At 46.3% G+C, this 23,802-nt stretch overlaps 1 protein-coding gene across 1 annotated transcript in view; it reads left to right on the top strand.

Moving 5' to 3' along the window:
- The window catches only part of LOC144772056 (nicotinamide N-methyltransferase-like), a 123,696-nt gene that overhangs the window by 70,050 nt on the left and 29,844 nt on the right, over positions 1–23,802 (top strand). The window contains exon 2 of the mRNA XM_078656249.1: positions 9,099–9,306. Within this exon, the coding sequence (XP_078512375.1) occupies positions 9,099–9,306 (208 nt within the window). The remainder of the gene's footprint in view (positions 1–9,098; positions 9,307–23,802) is intronic.

The raw sequence follows: 23,802 nt of genomic DNA on the forward strand, positions 1-23,802 counted from the left end.
CAGGGTACTTCGGGTGGTCGTTTGTGGACTCTGGCTGGGGATGCAGGGAGAGCCAGGGTCCTGGTCCCATTGCGGGGAGGGGGGACAGCTCGAACATGCGGCCTGTCCAACATGCGTCCCCCCCAGCTGAAGGCGGGGAGAGTCAGCCATCTTCCTGGGGACTCTCCTCGCAGAGGCGGAAAAAGCGTGACAGGCCGTCGGCGTTGGCGTGGTCCTGGCCTGGACGATGTTCTACCGTGAAGTCCATCCCCTGCAGGGAGATGGACCAGCGCAACAGCTTCGGGTTTTCCCCCCGCATTTGCATCAGCCATTGCAGGGGTCGGTGGTCTGTTTGCACCCGGAAGTGGGTGCCGAAGAGGTATGGCCGGAGCTTCTTGAGTGCCCAGACTACGGCGAAGGCCTCTCTCTCAATGGTGCTCCAGCGCTGTTCTCGGGGCAAGAGGCGTCTGCTGATGAAGACCACCGGATGGTCGACCCCTTCGGCGTTGAGTTGGGAGAGGACGGCCCCCACACCATGATCGGAGGCGTCCGTCTGCACAATGAATTCCCGGCTGTAGTCGGGAGCCTGGAGCACGGGGGCCGTGCACATGGCGGTCTTTAGCTTTTCGAAGGCCGATTGGCAGGCCGGGGTCCAGTTGACGGTTTTGGGGCTCTTTTTGGAGGTGAGCTCCGTGAGGGGCCCCACGATGCTGCCATAGTCCTTCACGAACCGCCGGTAGTATCCGGTGAGCCCCAGGAAGGCTCGGACCTCCGTTTGGATCGTAGGGGGTTGCCAGGCCTGGATGGCAGCGATCTTGAGTTGGAGCGGGGCCACCAGCCCGCTTCCCACTTGGTGTCCCAGGTAGGTCACGGACCCTTGGCCAACTTGGCACTTGCTGGCCTTGATGGTGAGCCCGGCTTGCTGGAGGGCGTGTAGAACCTCCCACAGGTGGCGGAGGTGGTCGGTCCACTGGTGGCTGTACACAGCAATGTCGTCCAGGTAGGCGGCGCTGAAGTCTTCCAGGCCCGCCAGTACCTGGTTTACCAGCCGTTGGAACGTTGCCGGGGCGTTTTTCATGCCGAAGGGCATGACTTTAAAGTGGTAGTGCCCGTCTGGGGTAGAGAAGGCGGATCGTTCTTGGGCCCTAGGGGTGAGGCCGATCTGCCAGTATCCCGCTGTTAGGTCGAAGATGCTCAGGTAGCGGGCGGCCCCCATCCGGTCAATTAGCTCGTCTGCCCGGGGGATGGGATGAGCGTCGGTCCGGGTAACTGCATTCAGCCCTCGATAGTCCACGCAGAACCGGAGCTCAGGGGCAACGCCCGGGGCAGCTGCCTTGGGAACCAGGACGACCGGGCTCGCCCAGGGACTGTCTGAGGGTTCGATCACTCCTAGGGTCAGCATCTTGGACACCTCGGTCTGGATGCAGGCTCGTACCCGGTCTGGTACGCGGTATGCTCGGTGTCGAATAGGAGGGCTGTCCCCGGTGTCCACATCGTGGAGGCACCAGGGGGTGACTCTGGGGGTGAGGGAGAACAGGGAGGCGAACTGCCTCAGGAGCGTTTGGCAGTCTTGGCGTTGCTCCGGGGACAGGGCCTCGGAGAGCTGGACCCCTTCCACTGAGCCATCCTGCTCGAGGGCCCTCAGTAAGTCCGGAAGGGGTTCGGAGTCTTCTTCTGTCCCAGTATCGGTAGCCATCAGGAGGCTGAGTTCGGATCGCACAAAATGGGGTTTGAGCCTGTTGGCATGGAGGACCCGTAGGGGGTTCCGGGCAGTCTCCATGTCGATTAAATAGGTGACGGGCCCCTTGCGTTCGATTACCTTGAAGGGCCCGGACCATCTGTCTTGGAGGGCACAGGGCTCAACCGGGGACATCACCCAGACCTGTTGTCCAGGTTCGAACTCAATGGAGGACGTGTGCTGATCGTACCACCTCTTCATGTCCTCCTGACTGGCCTCGAGGTTGGCTTTGGCGGTGTCTCGGAACCGCCGGGTCTGGTTGCGGAGAGCCAGGAGATACCGGTAGATGTCCGGGGGAGTTTTCTGGGGAGGCTGCTCCCAACCTTCCTTGACTAGGCTGAGGGGGCCCCGGACGGGGTGCCCGTACAGTAGTTCAAAGGGGCTGAAGCCGAGGGACTTCTGCGGGACCTCCCGATAGGCAAACAGGAGGCATGGAAGCAGTACGTCCCACTGGCGTCGAAGGGGTTCTTCTAGACCCATAATCATCCCTTTGAGGGTGCGGTTGAATCTCTCGACCAGTCCGTTTCCTTGCGGGTGATAGGGGGTCGTGAATTTGTAGGTGACCCCGCATTGCTGCCAGAGGGACTTCATATATCTGGAGATAAAGTTCGTGCCCCTGTCACTGACGACCTCCCGGGGGAACCCCACCCGGGAGAAGATCCCCATCAGGGCCCGGCCCACCACGGGGGCCGTCACAGTCCGAAGAGGGATGGCCTCGGGATAGCGGGTGGCGTGGTCTACAAGGACCAGGATGAACCGGTGTCCTTGGGCTGTTCGAGGGTCGAGGGGCCCCACAATGTCTATTCCCACTCGTTCAAACGGGGTGGTGACGACAGGAAAGGGTTGTAATGGTGCTTTGATTTTTCGGCCACTTTTTCCGCTGGCCTGGCAGGTGGGGCAGGCCTTGCAGTGGTTGGTGACATCCTTCCGCATGTGGGGCCAGAAAAAATGGGTCACCAGGCGGTCGTAGGTTTTATCCTGCCCCAGGTGTCCGGCAAGGGGGACATCGTGGGCTAAGTTCAGGAGGAAGTCTCGGAAGCGAAGGGGCACCACCAGCACCCGACTGGCCCCTAGTTCTGCAATTTTCTGCTCGCTGTAGAGCAGGTCTTGGTCCCAGTAGATCCAGTGGGCCCCCGAGGTATCCCCGGTGCTCTGGGCCAGGGCTTGCTGCCGGAGTCCTTCGAGAGAGGGACATGTTTTCTGTTCGGCCCGGAATTGTTCCTGCGTGGGGCCTCCCTCCTGCCGCCATTGTGCCAGGTCAGGGACGTCCCGAAGCTGGTCGGGTCCTTCTTCGGTTTGGGTCAAGGGAATGGCTTCTGGGGCGGCCTCCTCTGGGATGAGCGCGGGAGGAGGTTCTGGCCACTCGGGCTCTTCTGGGCTGGGGACCGCGCGGGCGGTCATGGACCGGGTCGTGACGCAGACCCATTCGGGGAGGCCAAGCATCCCCAGGTGCTCCCTCCGTTCGACAGCTGCCCAGGGAGAGCTTTCAAGGTCGTTTCCTAGGAGGCAGTCCACGGGGGCATCATCGCGGACAGTTACTTTCAACATCCCTGTTACTCCTCCCCACTCGAAGGGGACGCAGGCCATGTGGCATAGGCTTTCGGAGTTGTCGGCTGATCGAACAGGGCAAAGAATGTTCGGCAAGATTTGGTCTGGAGTGACGAGGTGGCGTCGGACCGCCGTTACACTGGCCCCGGTGTCGCGGAGGGCTTCCGCCCGGCGACCATTGATGTTAACCCATTGACCGTACTTCTGTGTGTTGGCGGGAAGGGGGGCCCGCGGAATCATGTCTCTCTCCCCTAAGCAGACCAGTGCCATGGCGGCGGGTGCCCATTCCGAGGGATCGGTCTCGTACTCCTCTTGGTCTTCCGGGATTATTTCTTCCCCTAGGGCCGCCGCTGCAACTTGGCGGGGAGTCGTGTTCGGATTCTTTGGGCAGTTGGGATCACTGGCGTAGTGGCCGGGTCGCTGGCACCTGTGGCACGTAATGTTGGCCCGGAAACCGGCCCGGACGGCAGGGCTTCCCCGGCCAACCGGGGTCGAGGGGTTTCTGGGGGGTGACGAGGGGCCGGGGTCTCTCCCCCGACCCTGACTTCCTCCTCCCCCTCGGGGGCGATACGATCTGGATACTTCGCTGGGTGCGCTCCGGCCAACTCGGGTGCTTTCCCACCGGTCGGCTTCGGCGGCGAGTTGTCGAGGGTCGGTTAGCTTGCTGTCCAGGAGGTGTTGCCGGAGCTCCACGAAGCAGTTGTTCGACAGGTGTTCCCATACGATAAGGTCAAAGAGTTGTTCGTAGGTGGTTACTTTGTTGCCCTTGATCCACCCCTCGAAGGCTCGGCTAAAAAAGTTCACGTACTCCACCCAAGTTGTACCCGGAATCCGTTTGCAGTCGCGGAACCGTTGGCGGTACATCTCAGGTGTGAGCCCGTATCGAGTGAGGAGGGCGGCCTTCATGTGGTCGTAGGAGGTCATTAGCTGGTCCGGGAGTTGCAGCAGGGCGTCCCGCCCTTCGTTGACAAACCTCCCCCATAATCCGGCTCCCCAATCGCTTCGGGGAATCCGGTGGGAGCTCATTGCCACCTCATAGGCTTTAAACCACTGCTGGATATCATCGTTCTTGTGGTATTCCCGGATGACATCTTTGGGGATGTGAACCTTGGGCTCGGTCGAGGCAGACGGGGTCGGTCGTTCGGGGAGCCCGAGGTCTTTATTCTGTTTCTGAATCTCCAGTGCTTTGAGATTGCGCTCATGTTCGTACTCTAGTCTCTTTTCCTCTAGCTCCCTCTGTCTTTGCTTGTCTTCCCGCTCTTCCCTGAGCCGTAAGTGTTCCAGGGTTATTTTTTGTTCTGCCAGCTTGAGTTCCCCATCCAAGCGAAGTCGGGCAAGTTCTAGTTCGTGGAGTCTGGTTTTTTCTCTTTCTCGGATCTCTTCCAGGGAGAGATCCACTCTTTCTTTAGCTGGTGCGGGGCTCGTTTCGGTTGTTTGTGTTCGGGGTACGGCCGTATCTGTTTCTGCCCAAGCTTCCAGGGCTCGTTTGAAGTCTTCCTTTGTGCTAAGACCTGTGGTTGGAAGTCCAAGTTCTATGCAATATTGCTTCAGTTCCCGGTGGTTGTAGTCTTCCAATTTTTCCATCTGAAATTTTTCCGTTGTTCCGCTCTCTATTGACATGGTTGTTGTGTGTGGTGGGGCGAGTGACTTTCTGTACGATTATGCGTAGGTTCGGATCCCGTCGCTGGCCACCAATGTTAGACGGGGACCCTGAGGGTCGGCCGGATACCGAGGGAGAGATCCCCGAGGGGGACCGTCTCCGGCGATCGTACAGACAAGTACCCTCCCTCCCCACAAACAGGCACCACACCAAGTCGAGTTCAAGGCTTTATATAAGGTTCTTAAGGCAAGGATATCAACGATACAGGATAACTTGGACCCGGGGGTCCTCTCACTTCTAGTCTCTGTAGGGAAAGGGGGTAGCGGGACAGTCTTGGTACCGGATCGGTACAGGTAGCGGTAACAGGCGAGCTCACAATCCTCGAGCTGGAGAGTCTGTGGATCGGGCCGTGGCAGCGCCAGCAGGCCAAGGTGATAGTCTCATAAAGCAGAGGGCCGCGGCAGCGCCAGCAGGCCGAGTCGATGGTTTCACGAGGCAGAGGGCCGCGGCAGCGCCAGCAGGCCAAGACGATGGTTTCACGAGGCAGAGGGCCGCGGCAGCGCCAGCAGGCCAAGACGATGGTTTCACGAGGCAGAGGGCCGCGGCAGCGCCAGCAGGCCAAGACGATGGTTTCACGAGGCAGAGGGCCGCGGCAGCGCCAGCAGGCCAAGACGATGGTTTCACGAGGCAGAGGGCCGCGGCAGCGCCAGCAGGCCAAGACGATGGTTTCACGAGGCAGAGGGCCGCGGCAGCGCCAGCAGGCCAAGTCACGGATGAGTTCTTCTCGGGTCTCTCGACTCCAGGATACAACTGCCTTCCTGGTCTGGCCCTGCCCCAGTTATAGGTCTGGTCCCCTTTGATGTCCGGACCCTCGCGCCTGGGGGCCGGGAGGTCCGGGATGAGGGAGTCCAGACACCCAGCAGGGGGGTGGAGCCAGCGCCCAGGCGGCCGGGGGTGATCGACACCTGGCGGAGGAGAGCCGTTGACGATTCCTTCTCCCATTGACTCGCCAAGTGGTCACTCTGCCTCCTGGGGGGAGGTTGGTGCCTCGATGTCGGGGCCGGTCGGGCCCAGGGTGAGGGTCGAGTTGAGGCCACGCGGCCTCGTGCTGCAGTGCCCCAAGATGGCGGCCGGGTCGATGTCGTGGGGTAGATGGTGACCCGGGCCAGCTGGGTCCGGAGCTGGTGTCTTGTAGTGGAGGGATTGCAGGGTACTTCGGGTGGTCGTTTGTGGACTCTGGCTGGGGATGCAGGGAGAGCCAGGGTCCTGGTCCCATTGCGGGGAGGGGGGACAGCTCGAACATGCGGCCTGTCCAACAATATGGTTGTGATATGCTGACATGAGTTAAGAACGCTGCGAGGTCTTGCCTGTGATTTTACGTGATCTCTAAGTTCACATGTATTTACTGACGACGTTTTAAAATGACCGTCCGTTAACACACACCTGGAGTCAGCACACAGGTTGGCACATGGGCAGTCTTTTTCTATGTCTATGACACCCAGGTTCCGCACTGTGTGCGCCGCCGATATCATGGAATCTTCCACCACACTTTCTAAAACTCTATAGTCCGAAGCATAATAGGCACAGGACCAAAAGAAGGGTAGACATTTGCTTAAAATAATCTTATTGTATTTATGAGAAGCAAAAGCGAGACTGTGAAATGTGCTGAATATCAGTTTGTTACGAATCAACAGAGTGGAGTTAGAGAACCAAGAAATAGTAATTTAGAATCCGGGTTAGAAGGAGTAGTGATCACAAGCTGAGGATCAACGGGCGCGAAACAGCGTGGTGGGCGCGCACGAGACGCAGCGTGGGCGTGCACATCAGCTGAAGATCGCCGGAGAAGTCAACGAGTCTGCCTGCTGCCGTGACTGACCCGCTGCAGAGGGAAAGAGCCCGGTGAGTGGGGGTAGAGGGGGGGGTGGCAGAGAGGGAGGGAGGGTGTGTGTGTGTGCGTGTGTGCATGCGTGTGTCTGTCTGTGTGTGTGTGTCTGGGCGTGCCTGCCTGCCTGCCTGTGTGTGTGCGCGTCCACAGACCCTGGTAGGCTCTTGCACCGCTCTGTCTTCCCTTGAGAGTGAACTCGGCGACAATAGGTCTCGATGCCGAGACCTAAAAAAGGAAAAGTTGAAATTTCGACCTCAATGATAGATTTGAACTGGACCTTCCTCAGCACTAAAAGCAGGTCTGAACCTCATTGGAACAATCTAGTGTAATCGATTCAACCATCCAAAAAAACAGGCTCATATATATTACTATGTATCCAACAAATTGAAGTATAAAAACTCTCCCTGTGTGTGTGTTTCAGCACTTGAGCACAGTTGGGGCCTCCATGCCTGTCAGTGTCAGCAGTGTAATTGTACTACCATTTTTCTTTTTCTTTTTAAGTTTTGTCTAGATTATCTAGTTACTTAAGCTCTTTAATTTCTCAAAATTGCTTTCAGTCTCTGGTTAGACTCATGCTGTGCTTGTGCTATGAGCAAAATGTCCTCAGAGGATATACATACCTTTCTTTTGAAACAAGATGTCTTTTCAGGTGTCAGAAACAAAGTGAAAGGTGCTGACGATGGAGGTAGTGGAATTTGGTTATAAACATTGCATAAATTAGGAATTTGTTTGATTTAATACTTGATCGTGTCTCATTTATATTTGGTATTGGATGTTAATTAACCTAGATGATTTGATTAAATGCTGTTGGTCAACACATAAAAAAATGCAGGTGTCAATCATTTAAAGAAGTGTATTGGTTATATTGTTGATTAATTGCAGAACCTATCAAAGACACTTTCCTTACTTTGTCATTGATACACTTTGCATTACTTTTTTCAAACTATTTGATTTTAGAAAACATTTAGTAAATTCAGTCTCTCAGTAACAAACACATCTGTGTATCATTCACAATTGTACCCATGACTTCATTAGCAACCTGAAACTTGTTACGGTGGCGAGGGATGGTGTAGAGGATGCAAATATCCTGTTAGGGCTTATGACTACTCATTAGTAAAGGAGGTTATTAAGATGTCAGGATGAAGATGACAGAAAAGAGAGGAAGGATCCCAACAGGCATGGACATAATGGGCTTCTGGTTTGGAAGACATCACAAGGAAGCTGAATGCCATCATGTTCCTAATGGCACATTAGTAATCTTGTGCTTGATGGAGAGTTGCCAGGGAGATGGTGGAGAAGACTGAATGTCATTAAGGTACAGATGATGCTGGAGTAGAAAAAGGAGACTGTGGGTCTTATTTAGTGTTCAGGAGAAGTTTTACTCCTCTCACAAATGTGATCGATATCTTGTCCACTGTATTACAAGTGCCACTGGATATAATAAGGCAGAGAGGATGTCCATCATGTTTGTGATGAAGTAACCAGTCCACCAAACATTAAATCAGGCCTTCTGTAACCAGGGACGGGGAAAATAGGAATGAATCCAGTACTGCCTGAGGGTACACCCAGGGTAGATGTTGAGAGAGAGTGGTAACTTTTTTCCCACTGTTGGATTGTGAGCAGTCTGTCATTACTCCTTACTTGGTGAGATAAGCTTGCCAATTATTTACAATGTCCTGGACTCCATAGAAAACCGTTCTGCACTGCAGTATCCAACTACTGCTCATTAATGAGTTGTGTCTCCTCCTCTATTTATTATTTCAAACAGTTTTGTATGCCATAAGATCCCCGATTCCCCAATTACAGAATCACATGAGGTACAAGCTTGAAGTGCCAGAAAAGTAAGCAAACACATTTACTCCCCTAATTAAAGTATCACCCGTCCAAGGCCTTGAGTGAAAATAAGTGACTTTTTTCATTTACCCTCTAAATGTCCTACCTTTAATAAGGCTATTGTGATGTTGTGACCATTGTACAACAAGATAGATCTATTCATCACAGAAGGCTCCAAAATGTCAACGGTTCACTTTCTAATATCTTACCCATTCTTCATCGGCATTCCCATATTGTTCTAATTTTGAATTTGTTTTAGCTCTGTTTCATGCAATTATATACTAATATGTATTTCCATATTGCTGGTCAACTCATGTTTTAATACTTCTTTTGCAATGTTTATAATTTTAAGTTTTAAACCTTTTTGTGCTCTGTTAATATAATTTTGTACTAATTGTTTTCTAAAATATGTTGAGACTGGGACTAAATTCTAATTTAAAAGAAAATGAATGGGTGAGAGTTCAAGCCTTTTTTATTCTCTTGAGTAATCCAGCGTTCAACATTTATCTTAATAGGCAATTGTAAAGGTGAAATGCTGATTAGTCTGTCCTATGCTCCTTACTTCGAATGGACTTTTCCAGCCAGTGAATATTTTTCAGACATCATTCTTGGAGGCTCAACTGATAACTGCATTGCTGGGATACAGAAGTGGTGGAAAAATGAACCTGGATGTTTTGACTGGAGTCATGTAGGAAAGGCACTTTGTGAGCTTCAGAACACTGGGTTTGTATTCTTTTTCTTCTTCTTTAGTCCTCGTATCACCTTTAGATACAAATTTTAAGTGATTACCTCTGTACATTTGCCCATACCAGGCCTGAAACATACCGTATCTGATTTGAGTTTTGCTGCTGCCTTTACCCAGATAACGGGGTACATCTAGTAATAATGCAATCATTGGGCAATATTGGAATCCCACCAATCTATATAACATTGCAAATAAGGTATTTCTTGATTTAGTGTCACTTTCTTTGTCAGTTTTTCTGGTGTAGACAATTGATATAAGCCATTCACCTGTGGGAAACCAGGTTACAGCAAATGTTTATCTATTTTTCTTCTGACCAATCGGAACAGATACAAAGGAAGTAGCCTCTGTAAGGGTTGCATGAATGTACTAGACACTAGCTCTTTTTGAAAGAGTATTACAATTCAGCTTACCATAACATCTTGCAAAAAATGCAGATAATGTTGGAGTTGCCTCTTTCCAAAATTGACTGAGACCTGGGCAAATCACAAACAGGTTCATCATTGGCCTTACTTAGCTTGCATTCCTTGCAATATGGAACATCTGGGTTTGATAGTTTGGGTACAATATATCTTTTGCAAGGTAAAAATAAGTTGTTTTGTTTTAACAATTCAGGTTGATTACTGTTGTTAGACCTGTCATCCTTAGGGCTGTCTTCTCCCAAACAGGTTGTCTATTTGCCTCCCATTTGTGCAGTTTATTTTTGCACCTGCTAGACGTAGGACTCTGTGCTTTTTACTTCTGCAAGCTAGTAATAATGTGCTTGTGTTCACTCCCCTTATCATGGTTTGGATGGCACATATCTAATTGTCATTTTTAATATTCTAGTAAAACCCTTGTAAAGTGGTGTACCATATACTCAGGGCTTGTAAATTAAATTCTACCAGTGGGCTAGCAGTAGTTTTAGGGCCACCCACCTAAGTAGCACTCTAAAACCTGTCCCAGGCGTACCATGGTTGCCTAAATTCAGTCTCAAATGGCCATGTCAACTTGGCATTTAACCCCCTTTCCAAACTATAAACTCTCCTGTTATTGCATATGTCTCCTAAGATAGGCCCTGGGAAGCCCATAAGGCAATTTAAAGTTAGGACATGTACTTGTACGTTTTACATGTCCCGGTAGTGAAAAACTCCCAAAATCGTTTTTTACCACTGTGAGGTCTACCGTCTACCCCTCCATGGGACAACATTGGAGATTCCTTATAACATTTAATAAGCTGCAATTCCTAATGGAGAGGAGGTAGGTATATAATGTTTGGTACCCATGGAATTCTAATGATAATCCCTCTTTAATGGTAAAGTCGGATTTTTCATTATAATTCTGAAAATACAACTTTTATAAAGTTGACATTTTCCTACCTTAGCCCTTTGTGTCTGCAGCCTGTCATGGGCCACATGACTGTGTGTTGCTGACTGTTGGACTTTCTGAATTTCTTCCAGACAGTCACACAATAATAATGGGATAAGCTGAGCCTCAATGGGCAATCAACTGGCAGGGTGGGCCGATTAGCTGAGCACAGCCTCACTTGCACCTAAATAGACTATGTCCTGTCTCCTAACAATAGGCCTAACAACCATGTATTGTCACTGCAGCTAGCTTGTAGCCAGAGATGGGTGTCAGGAAACTCTAAAAACTTCAAAGAAACTTTCTAGAAACTTTGCCCACCTTCCAGAAGAAGGGCCTCGGGGTATACAAATAGGACCTTAAGCCCCACTGTTCAATTTACTAGTGGACCTATAAAAGGAGTGTGTTTTAATGAAGTCCAAATCTATTGTGCTTTGCATGCTTGGGTTTGTATCCCACCCTCATCGCTAAAATATGTAGTAAGACGTCCAACAGGCATGATGTAGTTTTAGTGGATGAGTTCTTGTGTAGCAGCCGCACCAGCCCATTCTCCAACTGTTAACTTCCACTCACAGGCTCTCAAACATTCCATACTGTATCATCACACCAACATTCCATGCTGCACACAGCACATTCACACTGGCTAAGCAGGTAGGGAGATAATGGCAGGATAATGACATGAACAAAATACTACAGACTGTCAGAGGACTGCCTGCTGCTGTGACATGCTGTGGACTCTGCCAGACTGCTTCTGTACCTGGAAAGACTGTCCTGCTGCATGGAGCCTGCCTTGAACCCTTGGAGGCCAGCCCTGCATCTACATCTCTACCCAGGACAACCAGATGTGATTCCAAGAGCTAGTTTGCTGCCCTTCTGTTCAGAACCACAAGGACAAAACATGCTCCCACCATCTTGAACCCACACCTGAATCCTGTCTGAGTGAGTCCTGCACACCCAAGAATTTTCCATCCACTCCTAGACCATTGGTTGAAGTGCTAAATGTGCCCATATGGCCATTTCCCAAAACCAAGGAAAGAATTTGGCCTATAAGTGCTCTGAGAACCAGGAGAAGACCAAAACCTATCTGCTTGCCTATCTGTGTGAGGTGCAAATGTCTGGCCAAAGGGGTATCCAACCCGATGGAACTGTCTTTGGCTACCGTCTTTTGCTTCATCCCACTGGAGATTTTCAACTTCCATGTCGACAACTAAGGACAAAGGTAAAAATCTTCATAATGGCGAAGCCCCACAGCCATCTGACCATGACGATCCCTCCTCAGTCAGTCATTCCTGCAACCTTGCCCTGCTGAACTGCCACCTTCCTAGACATTTTTTGTTTTTTAAAGTTTAAAGGTAAGCGCTGACCACCCCGATTGACTTCCTGTGTATGAACATTGCTCTATCACGGTCAGCCTTAACTTTTCATGTTGACCCAGTCTCTTGCGACCAGATGTCTGTGGTTGGCGCTTTTACCTTTTAGGTGCTGTATTGAACCTCACATATTGAAAAAATTCATAACTCTGATTCTACTAGTTGGATATTTATCATTCGGTGTCAAATACTTTGTGAAAATTTGTTCTACTTTTCTAAATTAGTTTGGGATTTTTCTTGTGTTGTGTTTACACTTTTTCACTGTATGTGTGCTGCGTAAATACTTTAGCGGTACAAAAGCGGGTGGTGATGGACAGAGCATCTGAACCAATCAAAAACTCACACCCAGTCAACAGATCTGGGTTTAATCCATCACCGTTCTTTAGCCCACTCTTCCACCCCAGTTCAGACATGGCCATATGCAAATCAGTCTGACCCTGTGCCTCATGGGAACAGTCCAGCCCGAACTGCCAAGCCATGCCTTCCCTGGACCGGAAACAAGCTTCCGAGGACCGGTTTCTGGCATTACATCCCTCTTCAGCCCGGCTTGCTTGAATCCAGTGGCAAAATGAGCAAGGGACTCACGTCTGAGCATACCCTGCCAACTTATGGCAAACAAAGCGGTACAAAAGGGGTTGGTGATGGACGGTGCATCTGAACCAATCCAACACTCACAACCAGTCAACCGATCTGGGTTTAATCCATCACCGTTCTTTATCCCACTCTGCCACCCCAGTTCAGACATGGCCATATGCAAATCAGTCTGACCCTGCGCCTCATGGGAACAGTCCAGCCCGAACTGCCAAACCATGCCTTCCCTGGACCGGAAACAAGCTTCCAAGGACCGGTTTCTGACATTACAGCCGTCTTCAGCCCGGCTTGCCTGAATCCAGTGGCAAAGTGAGCAAGGGACTCACGTATGAGCATACTATATCCATTTCTGAACATTTTTCTTACCCGGTAATGTGAAAGGAGACTGCTGATTGAGCTATCCTTTGGTCCTTTCTTCAAATGGACTTTTTCAGAATGAGAATATTTTTCAGACATCATTCTCACACCTCCTTCCCTCCCCTCAAACCTACCCAGGCCCCTTAAGGGTTTGTTGAGTGAACCCCAAAATATTCACCTCTATTTTGTGAGCATCAGTTTCCTTGTGCCCAAGATTGCAGTGAATCAAGGACCAGGAGGTGGTAAGAAGGAAGACTTGTGCTGTCTCTTTCTTGAAATTTAAAAGGCGATTTTCCTATACCAGTGATTGCATCATTTTCACCTGTTTTCCTTGTGGTTGTTACAGTTTACAAATTTGAGGTTTTATCTACCCTTGATTACATCATTTTTCACCTGTTTTTTTTTTTTTTATTTGAAGTTTTTACTTGCCTGTGACTGTTTTATTTTACTTGTTGAATTGTGGGCTTTGTAGTCCAAAATCTGTTGTTTTTTAAAATTGCCCGAGACTACCTGATTTTCCTTCCTAGTTTCTCCCTCGATCTGTGCTCAGACCTGTGTGTTAAGTTATCCACCCCATCCCCTCTTATGTCTTAGTAAGTCAGTGAAACTAGATTAAATCCCCCATTTTTCCTTAGCAACAGAGATATTATACATCAGAGACTGAACAGAGGGTACTCTGAGACAGCAGTAATCTGCTGTTAGTTTTTTAAGTTATGTTTTTAGGGAGTGTAAACCTGTTTTTTTGGGTAGGAGAGTGAGTAAAAGTTTTGGATGAACAGTATTGTTAGAGGGAAAAGTTTCTTAGGCCCTTACCTGCAGAACTCTAAAGTGTGGATTGAGCCTGTCTGTCTCCTGGGAGATTCTGAATTGAGGAGCAGCTTCCAGCCCCCTGGCCAACATATATTGCCTGACATTGGAGGTACCCTATATAGGGTGCTATTGGATGCTACATGTGTGCACTGATTGGTGGTTATATCTGGTGTTTCAATTGGTTTAGGGTTAGTGTTCTCATTGGTTGAGTATTTGAGGGTGCTGAATGGTTACTGGGTCAGTGGTTCTATTGTTGTAGGGCTTAGAGTTAGTGATCTGATTGGTGGATAGATTTAGAGTTTCTGAATGGTTCTTGGGGCTGGGCTTTCTGTTGGACATAGGGTTTAGGGTTTCCTGTATTATTGGCTGCTGTGCCTAGAATAGGGTTGGGGTTAGGCTTTCTATCCAATGTAGGTGGGACTAGGGCTGTGATTGGATGTAAGAGACTGCTCTCCTAGCGGTTCTACGGCTTAGGGCTAGTGTTGTGATTAGTTGGGGTTAGGGCTAGGGTTCCCATTGCCTGGAAGGCTCACCTGTTTACTAGAGCTATTTAAGGCCAGGGTTCAGGGTGTCTTAGCCTGGGCCTCGAGGCTAGGGGCGAAGAGGAAAATGTCAATTGCCTGTTTAGCCTGTTCAAGACTGGTCAAGACTAGGGCCAGAAATGCTGCCTAATTTCATATGTACCAGCACCCACCATACCCCATCCAGAACCAGAGTAACACACTCACAGCACCTGTATCCTGCTAATTCAGTACAAACTAACCCAAGACAAAGATCAATGCCTCACCACCCACTATAAAACCCAAATATCAAACCTATACACCCTTCTATCCCGGCTACCACATATTTCCACCATTACCAACAAACAGTATATAACTCTATTCTATACCACTAACCTATCACTCCAAACAGACCCCTTTTTGACACTAACAAACCTATACTCAGTGTTCCATCATTTCACCAACCAACAACCTCTGCTTTTTTCTACCACAATAACACAACCACAAAACACTTCTACTCCACTGCACCAAACATATGACCTCTTGCAGAAATCAAGTATAAGACAAACACTCTTAACTCTTCTCCATCCACACAACATACACTCTACTCACAAACACATCAACACTCCCTTTACCTTACAACATCCACTCACAAACAATACTATACAAACCAATCCATTGCATAAAACAAATACATCAGCACCTAGTTTCAATACTCCTCGAAACAAAAACATAACTCAGACACCAGCACAACAAAATCTATCAAGTGCAACACCTCATAATACTTTCCATCACAAACTAAAAACATACACCCACCTTTCAGATTTCACAAATGAACAAACTCCACTGCCAAGCTTTCTCTCTACTACCACATCTAAGAACTTTACTACATGACCCACATGCTGCACCACCACCCCTAATTCATACACCTTTCACCCTAAACAGGTGCAAACAAAATAAGCAACATGCCACACCTCACAACTTCACCTCTCCATGTCTACTACACAACAAGGTTATACTACAAAAACAACACATCAACTCACTCTCAACTACTGTCTCCACCACCTAAACACACAGACCCATCATAATGCCTTCTTAGCCTCATGGATGAGGAACACGATAAAGAACAGCTACATAATTGCTATCCTCATACAACTAATACCAACATTAAGGACACACCTGCTATAAGCCCACAAAATACTGCTCACTCTTCTGCAAAACAAAGTCACACTATCACCAAAGCACGTTCTCTAAACTTTGTACTAATGAATGCTTGATCGCTCTCTAAAAACAAATATCACATCTATGACCTTCTCACTGACATAAAAACTGACATACTACTCACAACCGAATCATGGTTGAGAGATAATATGGATCCAGTCCTGCATGAATCCCTTCTTCAAGGTGATCAAACTATCACCCAAAATCGTATAGACAAAAGAGGAGTTGACCTAGCTGTTGTGCATCTTCCTCCAGTAACTTCCTGCTCTTTTACAGACCACCCCCTAGCAATGCAACATTCCCAGACACACTTCTACACATGGTTTCAAACCTGAGAACACAACACTCCAACCTATGCGTTCTTGGTGACCTCTATGCCCCATTCGAAAATAAACATTGCCGGCCTTGATGCACTGAATCTTCTTCAGGACATCCACAAACCCACATGCATCACTGGCCACTTCCTAGATGTCATTTTTTTAAATGCAGAACTAGTTACCTTTCAAACAATGACTCCAGTCGCATGGTCAGATAACCATTTGCTCGCTTTCCAACTTAAAACAACACTAAGCGATGCACCTGAAACCACCTTATGTGCATCCTCCTATCGACAGTGGAACAAACTAAATTTGGATCACTTAGCAACACAACTAACATCCAGTACAGATCTAGACACAATACATTCTGTTCAGAAACTATACCAGTGGCTACTGGAAGCTTTTGATATCCTCATACCACTAAAAGCAACACAACAGAAGAAAAGAAATCAGGCACACAAGGACTGGTCAAGACTAGGGCCAGAAATGCTGCCTAATTTCATATGTATCAGCACCCACCATACCCCATCCAGAACCAGAGTAACACACTCACAGCACCTGTATCCTGCTAATTCAGTACAAACTAACCCAAGACAAAGATCAATGCCTCACCACCCACTATAAAACCCCAGATATCAAACCTATACACCCTTCTATCCCGGCTACCACATATTTCCACCATTACCAACACACAGTATATAACTCTATTCTATACCACTAACCTATCACTCCTAACAGACCCCTTTTTGTCACTAACAAACCTATACTCAGTGTTCCATCATTTCACCAACCAACAACCTCCGCTTTTTTCTACCACAATAACACAACCACAAAACACTTATACTCCACTGCACCAAACCTATGACCTCTTGCAGAAATCAAGTATAAGACTAACACTCTTAACTCTTCTCCATCCACACAACATACACTCTACTCACAAACACATCAACACTCCGGTATACAGCCATTACAACGAAACTTTTACAACGACATACCATTACAACGCAATTTTTACAACGCAAACTATTACAACGCATTGCCCTGGGGGCGCTCTAGGATAGGGAATAGGTTAATTTACTATCCAATAACCTTCCCTACTATCCACGGGGACTGGAGTTGGAATAGTAAATTAAACTATTCACTATCCAGCGCCTAAAAGCATTATGCGTTGTAAAAGTATGCGTTGTAAAAACTGCGTTGTAAAAGCATGCGTTGTAAAAGCATGCGTTGTAACATCATATATCCCAACACTCCCTTTACCTTACAACATCCACTCACAAACAATACTATACAAACCAATCCATTGCATAAAACAAATACATCAGCACCTAGTTTCACTACTCCTCGAAACAAAAACATAACTCAGACACCAGCACAACAAAATCTATCAAGTGCAACACCTCATAATACTTTCCATCACAAACTAAAAACATACACCCACCTTTCAGATTTCACAAATGAACAAACTCCACTGCCAAGCTTTCTCTCTACTACCACATCTAAGAACTTTACTACATGACCCACATGCTGCACCACCACCCCTAATTCATACACCTTTCACCCTAAACAGGTGCAAACAAAATAATCAACATGCCACACCTCACAACTTCACCTCTCCATATCTACTACACAACAAGGTTATACTACAAAAACAACACACCAACTCACTCTCAACTACTGTCTCCACCACCTAAACACACAGACCCATCATAATGCCTTCTTAGCCTGCTGGATGAGGAACACGATAAAGAACAGCTACATAATTGCTATCCCCATACAACTAATACCAACATTAAGGACACACCTGCTGTAAGCCCACAAAATACTGCTCACTCTTCTGCAAAACAAAGCCACACTATCACCAAAGCACGTTCTCTAAACTTTGTACTAATGAATGCTTGATCGCTCTCTAAAAACAAATATCACATCTATGACCTTCTCACTGACACAAAAACTGACATACTACTCACGACCGAATCATGGTTGAGAGATAATATGGATCCAGTCCTGCATGAATCCCTTCTTCTAGGTGATCAAACTATCACCCAAAATCGTATATAAAAAGGAGGAGTTGACCTAGCTGTTGTGCATCTTCCTCCAGTAACTTCCTGCTCTTTTACAGACCACCACCTAGTAATGCAACATTCCCAGACACACTTCTACACATGGTTTCAAACCTGAGAACACAACACTCCAACCTATGCTTTCTTGGTGACCTCTATGCCCCATTCGAAAATAATCATTCCCGGCTTTGATGCACTGAATCTTCTTCAGAACATCCACAAACCCACATGCATCACTGGCCACTTCCTAGATGTCATTTTTTTAAATGCAGAACTAGTTACCTTTCAAACAATGACTCCAGTCGCATGGTCAGATCACCATTTGCTCGCTTTCCAACTTAAAACAACACTAAGCGATGCACCTGAAACCACCTTATGTGCATCCACCTATCGACCGTAAACAAACTAAATTTGGATCATTTAGCAACACAACTAACATCCAGTACAGATCTAGACACAATATATTCTGTTCAGAAACTATACCAGTGGCTACAGGAAGCATTAGATAATCCTCATACCACTGAAAGCAACACAACAGAAGAAAAGAAAACAGGCACCTTGGAGAAATACAGAGATAAAAGAGATAAAACATCAAATTAGAAAGCTGCAATGTGCCTGCTTCAAAACAAACACCAATCAAGACAAGCTTAGGCTACAGAAAATTAACAGATTATACAAGTCAGCCATCAAAAAATCTAAGAAAAGGCACTATTCAGAAAGAATTTAAAATGCTAAATGTGCAAATAAAGAATTATATAAAATTCTCAATTAATTTAGTAAACCAAATTGCCTAGACGGAGCTCATCCCTTTACTTAAGATTTCAGAGTCAAACTGGCAAATCATTACACAGCCTAAGCAGACATGTTCAACTCATATTTGAAACAAAGACAAAGCACCAGCACTGACTCTTTTTCAAAACAACGATCTAAGAGTACTCTTACTCAGCATCTCAGTTCCTTCCAACACATTTCACATGATGAATTTATGGACCTGGTCAAAGGAGGCAGGCCTGCCGGCAGCCCTTCTGCCCGTGTCCACAGCAAACCTTCAAGACAATTCTTCTAACAACCTCGGCTGTCACACCAGTAAGAAGAATCACCAACAATTCCTTATCTACACAATATATTTTAAGAAGAACTAAAAAGTCATTAATACGCCCAGTACTGAAGAAAACTAACTTGGACCCTCTGAACCCTGGCAACTACAGACACACTTCTACAGATGGTTTCAAACCTGATAACACTACACTCCAACCTATGCGTTCTTGGTGACCTCAACATTTGGTGTGATCAACCCAATATGCCTCATTCGAAAATAATCATTGCTGGCCTCGATGCACTGAATCTGCATCAGAACATCCACAAACCCACATGCATCACTGGCCATATCCTAGATGTCATTTTGTCGAATGCAGAACTAGTTACCTTTCAAACAATGACTTCAGTCACATGGTCAGATCACCATTTGCTTGCTTTCCAACTTAAAATAACACTAAGCGATGCACCTGAAACCACCTTATGTACATCCACCTATCGACCGTGGAACAAACTAAATTTGGATCACTTAGTAACACAACTAACATCCAGTACAGATCTAGACACAATATATTCTGTTCAGAAACTATACGAGTGGCTACAGGAAGCTTTTGATATCCTAATACCACTAAAAACAACAACGCAGAACAAAAGAAAACAAGCACCTTGGAGAAATACAGAGATAAAAGAGATAAAACATCAAATTAGAAAGCTGCAATGTACCTGCTTCAAAACACCAATCAAGACAAGCTTCGGTTACAGAAAATTAACAGATTATACAAGTCAGCTATCAAAAAAGCTAAGAAAAGGCACTATTCAGAAAGAATTCAACATGCTAAATGTGCAAATAAAGAATTATATAAAATTCGCAATGAATTTAGTAAACCAAATTGCCTAGAAGGAGCTCATCCCTTTACTTAAGATTTCACAAACTGGCATATCATTACACAGCCAAAGCAGACATGTTCGACTCATATTTGAAACAAAGACAAAGCACCAGCACTGACTCTTTTTCAAAACAACGATCTAAGAGTACTCTTCTTCAGCATCTCAGTTCCTTCCAACACATTTCACATGATAAATTTATGAACCTGGTCAAAGGAGGCAGGCCTGCCGGCAGCCCTTCTGCCCGCGTCCACAGCAAACCTTCAAAATAATTCTTCTAACAACCTCGGCTGTCACACCAGTAAGAAGAATCATCAACAATTCCTTAACTACACAAAATATTTCAAGAAGAACTAAAAAGTCATTCATACGCTCAGTACTGAAGAAAACAAACTTGAACCCTCCGAACCCTGGCAACTACAGACCCATTACAAACTGACCTTTCCTGGGCAAGCTGATAGAAAGAGCAGCATTCACCCAGAAGTCACAATTCATTGAAGACCATGCCATACTTTCAGACTTACAAATGGGATTCCATTCAGGAAGAAGCACAGAATCTGCCCTCGTTGCCCTCTGGGATAACCTGAAGAACAAAGTTGATCGCAACGGGGTTGCTGCGCTACTTCTCTTAGAACTCTCCGCTGCCTTTGACACAGTTGACCATGACACTCTATGAAGCCAGCATAGAGGGAACTGTTCTGGATTGTATTACATCCTACCTTCACAACAGAACTTATGTCATCCATACCCCTCCTTTCACATCCAAACCGTACTTCACAAAAGCAAGGTTCCCTCAAGGCTCTATCATCTCACCCAAGCTTTTCAACATCTACATGAAGTCATTATCAGCACCGATCACTCAATTTCACCTCATATGTTATAACTATGCAGATGACAGGCAAATACTCCTTCAACTGGAATGCCCCAAAGATATTGGAAACTCCCCAATTTTCAGTTGTCTCAGAGCCGTGGATGAATGGATGATGTGGAGCCATCTCAAATTGAATGCTCCCAAAAATGAAATACTCAAGTGTGGCAATTGAAAAATGTATAACCCACTCGCCGCCTGGCCTGATGATCTGTGAACACCGTTTAAAGTATCGAAGGAAGTAAGAAACCTCAGAATGACCATGGACTCCAAGCTATCAATGAATGCCAAAGTGGACAAATGAGCAAGATCAAGCTTTTTTACTATAAAAACTCTGCAACAAAACTTCCCCCATTTGGGATTTCAACACAAGGTCCAGTCTACCATCTCTTGTTCTGTCCATACTGGATTATGCCAATAGCCTCAACCATTGATCACCTTTAACAAGTGTGAAAAGACTACAATGGATTCAGAACTCTGCTGCCAAACTATTCTTACATACAAAGCCACAAGACCACATTTCCCTTTCCTTGAAAGCCCTGCATTGGTACTTATCAGTTACCAGAAGATCCTCGTTCAAGCTGCTTTGTATCACCCACAAAGTGATACATGGAACAGAACTACAATTAATCAGGAATAAAATCACCAAACACATTCAACAATGGAACCTCCACTCTAGATTGCCACCTCACCTCAAAAATCACAACATACAAAAAAAAATCATGGGTGGCATATCCTTCTCTGTTCAACCAGCTAAACTATGGAACTATTTACCCCCAACATAATATCCATGGATAACCACCTTATCTTCAGAAAAATACTCAATAATTGACTCTTCCCATCCTAACCACTATATTCAAACAGAAATATACAGCATATCCCTCTGAATATAAGCATTTATTTGGAATATAGATATGTAACTATATATGTGTATTTGGTTTGTGTAAATGTGTATAATAATTATGTTTTTAAAAATAGAGATATTCATTAGTTCTGCTTAGCAAATGTACATTTTACTGATAGTAACATTATTCTACCTTTTTAACATATATAAATGACTGCATAAATAAGTAAATCTGTTATCATAACTATTTAACTACAATTGCTTCACCATTGAAATACACAAAAAATTAAAACATGTATTTAAAGTACGGCAACTCTTGAAAGACGGAGTTTATTAAATGCATCTTTAATCTACATACTACCTTACTTATGCATATATATACCTTCCATAAACTTATGTATCTAGAACAAATAATCTGAGCACATGCAATATTTTTCATGTGCTCAGAGTATTTGTTCTTTTTGCCTATTTATGGGGATGAGGGTTGACATCCCCACTCTTGTAGCACTGCTTACTTTTAATATATAAAATTATTTTGGTTACAAAGTCCTTGTGTGCCTGATTTCTCTTATTCACCCACAGTACTTATGTATCTATATATTTTTTTTTACTTTTCTTCTAATTCAGCATATCAATGCACTACCATATTTCTGACCCTATACCTCTCTCAAAATATCCTCTACCTCAACTCTTTCATTCATCTCAAACCCCATACTTGTACTATGAGCCCCAAAATAACATCTTCTAGACTCTTCATTACTCTATCCCTCCATGCATCATCTCATACCTCTTTTACTATTCAGATCTAACAAACAAGCCTTTCTAAACCCTTAACCTCTGATACTTCCCCCTCTATCTCCCTTTTATTCATCTGAAGCCTCCTCCTACTGAAATGAGCTCATCTCAAACCTCATTCTACTACTCGTTCCAATGCGCTACCCTATTTCTCACACTATACCTCTATCAATATATCCTCTACCTCTACTCTCCTATTCATCTCAAACTTCATACCTGTTCTATGAGCCCCAAAATAACCCTTTCTAGACTCTTCCTTACTCTACCCCTCCTTGCATCATCTCATACCTCTTTTACTATTCAGATCTCCCAAACAAGCCTTTTTAAACCATTAACCTCTGACACTGCCCCCTCTATCTCCCTTTTACTCATCCCAAGTCTCCTTTTACTGCAATGAGCTCCCCAAAAAATCTAAATCCTTCCCTTTTTTATCCCTCCACTATTTTATTCAATCCAAATAATAGACTAACATGTCCACCACTCAAGTTAATTTCATATTTCACTTTCCTAATTAACCACTAATCCTTTATGGGTTCTGGAGTAGCATGCTACTGAGCGAAAAAGTACTTCAACAGCTCATCCGGGGTAGCAAGCGCTAAATAGATGAAAACCTTTCCCTCTATCCCTCCACAATCCTTCTCAATCCCCCAAAAAATGAGTAAAATATCCACCACTCAAATTAATTTCATAATTCACTATACTAATTCACCACTAACCCTTTATGGGTGCAGGAGTAGCATGCAACCTGAAAAATACAATACAATACAATGAAGGCGGCCCCCCTGGACCAGCAAGATGGCGGCCGAGATCACGGTTGACTGAGCTGGTGTGTCTCGTCTGGATGAATTGCCCTTCTGAGCTTGTGTCAGCTGTTGGATCCCCCCTTGGTTCTGGATTGCTACAGGCTGAGTGCCTCCCGCTCTAATGCTAAGACTTTCATCGTGCCCCTCGAGTGCTTTATTCAAGAGCACGTTTAGGCTCTGGCGTGTCCCTGCTCTCTACCTACCGGCATCTCCCTGCTGTGCTAATTTTCCATTTCGCCAACGTTCTTGGAGGTTTCCCTTCTGCGTTATGGATCATAAGATTACGGCAAAAACAGCGGCTGCAAGGGCTCTATCAGCTGCAGTGGCTGCTCGGGCAAACAGCTCAGGAGACTCAACAGAGGTTCACAGGAATCCACAACCGGAACAGCCAGTTCGAGCAGGGGAAGCCTCTGGAGGAGTGGCGTCTGGTACTAGTCGGGCGGCGAACAGTAAGAAAAAGAATACTTTGCCGGCATTTTTTTAAAATGCTATCGCTAAAGCAAACATGTCAGCTAGCAATGAGGGAGACAAGCAGCAACCTCAGATCCCTTCACAAGCTTTTGACGGTCCCAATATAACGGAGGACCTGTCAGCTTCTTCAGGAATTATTGATGCGTGTCCCGCACTCTCTCCTGGTGGTGCGCCAGTGCATGTGCAACCGGGGGTCGTTGCTG

Source organism: Lissotriton helveticus, chromosome 8, assembly GCF_964261635.1.
Source record: "Lissotriton helveticus chromosome 8, aLisHel1.1, whole genome shotgun sequence".
Classification (NCBI taxonomy): domain Eukaryota; kingdom Metazoa; phylum Chordata; class Amphibia; order Caudata; family Salamandridae; genus Lissotriton; species Lissotriton helveticus.